At 31.5% G+C, this 6,080-nt stretch overlaps 1 protein-coding gene across 1 annotated transcript; it reads left to right on the plus strand.

Annotated features, from left to right (window-relative positions):
- Positions 1 to 2,378: 2,378 nt before the first annotated feature.
- Positions 2,379 to 5,564, plus strand: LOC107621506 (receptor-like serine/threonine-protein kinase SD1-8). The gene is made up of 7 exons (XM_016323532.3): positions 2,379 to 3,679; positions 3,792 to 3,920; positions 4,094 to 4,218; positions 4,306 to 4,516; positions 4,611 to 4,848; positions 4,941 to 5,091; positions 5,193 to 5,564. Exons 1-7 carry the CDS (start codon positions 2,401 to 2,403, stop codon positions 5,496 to 5,498), a joined length of 2,439 nt encoding a protein of 812 aa, XP_016179018.1. The 5' UTR covers positions 2,379 to 2,400; the 3' UTR covers positions 5,499 to 5,564.
- Positions 5,565 to 6,080: the final 516 nt, after the last annotated feature.

Here is a 6,080-nt window from a genome sequence, read left to right on the forward strand (position 1 = left end):
TTATAATTGATACATAGACAATATATAAAATTAATTGTTTTTAATATATATATATATAATATAAAATTTATAATTTATTGATATAGAATATAAATTATGTTTCTATTATTTGAGTCAGCTCGTGAACTCGAGCCATCTTATGAGTTTTCATTGAATCGAGCTTGAGTTTACGAAATAGGTTTGATTGTTAATGAATCGAATCTTTAGGCAAACTTAATTTTCGTGAGTCAAACTTAAATTTGATCTAATTTAGCTCAACTCGACTCATTTTTAACCTTAACCCTCATCCAAACCCAAGATTCAATGTTTCAATGTAAACGAAGAAACAGGGATACAATGTTCCAATGTTTCTTAGGAGTCTTGAATGTGATATGGAAACTTTAAACATTTGCTTTTAGGGTCAGGAAAAGCTGTGTATTGATTAGATTATGTTTAAAAAGATTTATCATTAGAAATGATAAATGGGTTAGTTTGTCTCGTCTAATAAAGCGATTTCAAAATTTTATCTTATTTTATTTAATGGTAAATTAACGAATTTGACAAATAAACCTATCTTATTCCAACAAAATCGATTAAAATTTGTAGATTACGTGATGCAAATTAAACAGATTTTTTTTATTATGATGGTCTCAAATTTTTAGTTCAATCTATTTTTTTTAATAAATTATATGGCCGACCTAACAGATTTTGGCCGGATTGCCACCCTATACAAGACACCCAATATAGTAATATTTCCTTATGCAGAGTAATTAATTATTGATTAGATTATGATTAGAAAGCTATAATGCCTCGAATAAGGTGGTTTTGTTTGTCTTAGTTGTCAGAAATTTCAAACCATGTTCCTTCCTTCCTACTTCCCCATTTATCTTCATTGTCTTTAATTCATTATCGACAAATATTTAACATGCTCATTTTTTATAGAATATTACAGTGATTTTATTAATTATATATTATCCAATAAAATATGAATTCTATTAAACTTTAGTATAATGGTAAAAAATTGACAAATTAACACAATAATTCATATAAAATAAATACATATAATAGCATTGGTTGCATTTTTGTTTGACAAATAATGGAGAAAAAAAAAAAGAGAAAGAAATTCAGTCCATGAATAAGATCTAGCATTATAATGGAAGAAGATAATGAGGTGCTTGCTTGCCTATTTGACTTTAATCATGATTTGGTGATACATAAAGTACGCCAACCAATTTTAAATTTTTAATATTCCCATGTTCTAACCTGAATAACGCCATACATTGAGGAGATTAAAATTTGCATATAATATTATATGACTGCGCCTTGTGTATCTAAGACTTTATTGGTGCCAAATTAAAAATATCATGCATGTGTGTCCAAAAATGTATCCGTTCATTTATTTATTTTTTTCTTATTCTATATAATAATTACTATCCAATTTAGATTGCAAACCAACAAATAAAAAAACTTAGGCTGTGTTATGTTAGGCTGGTTTGATTTAAAAATAGGATACAATAAGACATTAAAAATAAAATATAAAAAATAGAAATATAAAAATTAATATTTTTATTTTTTATTCAATAATAAAATAAAATAAATTATAAAAAATTAATTTATTCACATTTTTTTGTTTAAAAAATAAAAAAAATATAATAATAAAAATATAATTATAAAAAATTAATAAAAATAATAAAAAAATTATATATTTTGTTAATATTTGTGTATCTTTTCTATTAGGATAAACACAAATTATACATTAATTTTATGTTTTTGGATACAATATATATCTTATTTACTAAATACAATTTTATATCTGTGTTTCTATTTTGATATTTCATGCTCGTAAACAAACACAATCTTAAAAAGACAAAAATATTAAACCATAAGACACAATCTGATATATGTTTATTGTTTATTTGTTGAAATACAAATTTTTTGTAGGCATAATAATATATAAATACATATAAGATACATATTTTGTGTCTTTTTTTAAAGTTAAAACACAATAATACATAATACGCAAAAATTAATCTTTTTATCCCTAACTATTTTTTACATTACCTATTTATTTATTTATTTTTTATAAGAAATAAAATATTGGCTAATTGAATGAGCTTTATATCCGACTTAAAAGAAGTAAAATATCAAACCAATAAAAAAAAATTATATCAGACTCTCCCCATTATTACCTATTCTATTGTGAACTTCCCTTACAACACGAATAACCCTGTAATCACCCAATAATTATGATGAGTAGCATCATCAATTGATGATAATTAACTTTTGAATTATGGAAAACGGTAACTCTTGGTTCAAAAGACAAAACAGATATACGATCAAAAGGAATATAAAAGGTCTAAGCTGCTATACGATCAGGACAACAATCACACACTGGTCTAATGGTCTTAACTTCCCGCAAACATGAGAGTCTTCTTCACTCGCCTTAACTCCCTCATCATCATTCTTATTTGCTTCTTCTTCATCGCTCCATCAACCTCTTTCGATACTTTAACCGGAACACAAATCCTCACAACCAACCAAACCTTGTTGTCAGAAAATCAAACCTTCGTTCTAGGCTTCTTCAGAGGTTCCAACACCAACTATTACCTCGGAATATGGTACAACAACATCAATCCTCAAACAATAGTTTGGGTTGCAAACAGAGACAATCCCATTGACAACTCCAAAGGCTATCTCAAGATCGGAGACAACGGAAACTTTGTCCTTCTCAATTCATCCGGCAACCCCGCATGGTCCTCCAACCAAACCAGCGCCAAGAATCCAGTTCTCCAGCTCCTGGAAACCGGTAACCTTGTTCTCAAAGACTCGGAACAGAGCAATAACTACCTATGGCAGAGCTTCGATTACCCAACAGATACCTTGCTACCTGGGATGAAGTTGGGTTGGAACTTCGACACAGGAATTGAGAAGCACTTAACATCGTGGAAGGTCACAGGTGAAGACCCTTCTTCCGGTGACTACACTTTCAAGCTAGATTACCGCGGTTTACCTGAGATTTTTCTGAGGACAAACCAGACTATCATATACCAAACTGGTCCTTGGAATGGTGAGAGATTCAGCGGGGTTCCAGAGATGGACACCGATACTCATTCCATTGTGTTCAGCTTCTCCGATGACGCGCACGGCGCGTTCTACTCTTTCTCCATCGGGAACGCTTCTTTGTTATCGAGGCTAACGGTGACGTCAGATTCAGACGGAGAACTTCAACGGCGGACGTGGATAGAGAGCAGCGAATCTTGGAACAAGTTCTGGTACAAACCGGCGGATCAATGCGACCATTACAGGGAGTGTGGTCCGTACGGAGTGTGTGACAATAATGCATCGCCGGTTTGCACATGTATGAAAGGGTTCAGCCCTAAGAACCCTCAGGCTTGGAATCTGAGAGATGGATCTGGCGGGTGTGTGAGGAACACGGGTTTGAATTGTTCGACTGACAAGTTCTTGCATCTTGAGAACATGAAGCTGCCGGAGACAAGCAGCGTGTTTATAAATAAGAGTATGACACTTGATGAATGTGGCAGTTTGTGTAAGAGGAATTGTTCATGCACTGCATATGCGAACATTGATATCAGAAACGGAGGAAGTGGCTGTGTTATGTGGATTGGTCAACTCTTTGACATGAATGTCTACCATACAGATGGTCAAGATCTCTATGTCAGATTGGCAGCTGCTGATATAGGTACTGTCTAATTGATTAAGTGGTTGCACATTTTTGCTATGATGGTGACGTTATTGCAAGTTCCTTCCTAATTGATTAAGTAGTTCTTTCTGATGAATTTAGTGACACACAGGATCTACTAGTTCCAGCAAGAATCGTAGAGCTGTTCTAGCTACTGGCATCACACTTAGTGCACTTGTTTTAGTTTTGGGAGTGGTTGCTATTTGTTACTTAAGGAAGAAGAGACAACAAAGTTCTAGAGGTAATGTATAATAAACTTCTCCATACGTCTCTTTATATAATATGGTACGGTAGTGTATATGGTTTTTGTGCTGCATAAATAAATCATTTACCTTGGTTATTATCAATAGTCGCTATTCCAGGTTTTGTCCACAGAAGTTATGATTGGTTAATGAATGAGATTGTGTCTTCTAGGTGACGAAAGGAACATGGAAGATCTGAAATTGCCAATGTTTGATTTTGATACCTTAACGATGGCTACAAATAATTTCTCTCAAGATAATAAACTTGGAGAAGGAGGCTTCGGTATTGTTTATAGGGTAAGTTGTTTTAATACTTTAAAGACAGCACAACTATCATAACATACTTATATATATACTAACAGATTGTGCCTATGACAATATCAGGGTAGATTGATTGAAGGTCAAGAAATTGCTATAAAAAGGTTATCAGAAAATTCTGGACAAGGAATTAATGAATTTAAAAATGAAATCAAATTAATTGCCAAACTCCAACATCGAAATCTAGTCCGATTACTTGGTTGCTGCATTGAGAAGAATGAGAAGATGGTGGTCTATGAATATATGGAAAATAGAGGACTTGATTCCATTTTGTTTGGTGAGCATTGTTTCTCTCAATATCTTGTATGTTTATGCATTAATTTTTTTTAATTATCATATATACTTACTTTGCTTGTTAAACTTAATTACAGACAAATCAAAAAATCTCTTGCTTAATTGGGAGAAGCGTTTTAATATTATATGTGGAATAGCTAGAGGACTTCTTTATTTGCATCAAGATTCAAGATTTCGAATTATTCATAGAGATCTCAAGATAAGTAATATATTACTAGATATTGAAATGAATCCAAAGATATCAGACTTTGGAATGGCTAGAATTTTTGACAAAGATCAAACACAAGAAAATACAGTAAGAATTGTTGGAACATAGTGAGTATACCATGATAATTTTTTAGAACGTTTTTTTTCTAAATCTGATATGGTGTCTTCAATTTTAACTTAGGCACATTTTTATTTTGTAGTGGTTATATGTCTCCTGAATATATTATGGATGGAAATTTTTCAATAAAATCTGATGTTTATAGCTTTGGAGTTATGGTATTGGAAATTATAACTGGGAAGAAAAATAGAAGATTTTCCGGGGATAACGACGAATTAAATCTTCTGGAAAATGTAAGCGAAAAAATTTCTTCTTTTATTTGAGTACTTCTTATTAAATAAAAATAAACATTCTAGCTCATATATTCCAATTATTACATTGTATGTTCTTGTAGGTTTGGAGGCGTTGGCATGAAGGAACTATATTGACATTGGTTGATTCATCCATTGGCAATTCATATGCAGAATCAGAAGTCTTAAGATGCATACATGTTGGTCTCTTATGTGTCCAAGAATGTGCAGAAGATAGACCAACAATGTCTTCAGTGGTTTTAATGTTGAGTAGTGAAGCTGCATTAATGCCACGTCCTAGAAATCCTGGGTTTTTTCTAAGAAGGAATCATGAAGAAACATCCTCAAGAAATCAAGACAAAACAGAGAGTGTAAATCAAGTTACTGTCACATTACTAAATGCTAGGTAGTGAAAGAAATTTAAATTTATACAATATATTTATAATTGTGAGTGCTTCTAAGTCTACTTTGATATTATTTTGATGTAATATGTATGAGATGAATTCATTGATTGAAAAAAAAAATTGAATATTCTCCTTGGTTCAAATTATATGTCATTCACAAATTTTAACAAATATTTATTTCAAGCTTCCTTTATTTTTTTTTACTGCAATATAGTTGTGTGATTGTGTTTATTGTCTAACAGTTGCAGAGTTTATAAATTAAATAGAAACTAATATTTATTTCACCAAAGATTGTATAAATACCATATTCTTTTAAAATGTTACATTCAAAGGCCTGAGAGTATAAGGAGGCAACCCAGTAACTATGAACATGCAACCCGTTAGCTACTTACTGCTAAGTGCTAACTCAAGGCAACTAATACTATTCACAAAGACTCATTCATAGTAGCTTAGCCAATTGGGCCATATTCTGATAATAGAATTTTTTGAAATCGAGACCCCCTCTCCTTACATGTAGATCTCCACCAGAATTTTATTATTTTTTAGCATAATCTCTTACAGAAATTATTAGGAATCTTAAAATACTCA

The sequence above is a fragment of the Arachis ipaensis genome, chromosome B10 (genome assembly GCF_059453495.1).
Source record: "Arachis ipaensis isolate K30076 ecotype BB chromosome B10, ASM5945349v1, whole genome shotgun sequence".
Classification (NCBI taxonomy): domain Eukaryota; kingdom Viridiplantae; phylum Streptophyta; class Magnoliopsida; order Fabales; family Fabaceae; genus Arachis; species Arachis ipaensis.

What these genes read in the sequence shown, in the direction of transcription:
- LOC107621506 (XM_016323532.3), top strand. Translation starts at nt 2,401, where the DNA reads ATGAGAGTCTTCTTCACTCGCCTTAACTCCCTCATCATCATTCTTATT. An exon ending in GCTTCGGTATTGTTTATAGG is followed by an intron (nt 4,219 to 4,305) that starts GTAAGTTGTTTT and finishes TGACAATATCAG; the next exon opens with GGTAGATTGATTGAAGGTCA. An exon ending in ACTTGATTCCATTTTGTTTG is followed by an intron (nt 4,517 to 4,610) that starts GTGAGCATTGTT and finishes ACTTAATTACAG; the next exon opens with ACAAATCAAAAAATCTCTTG.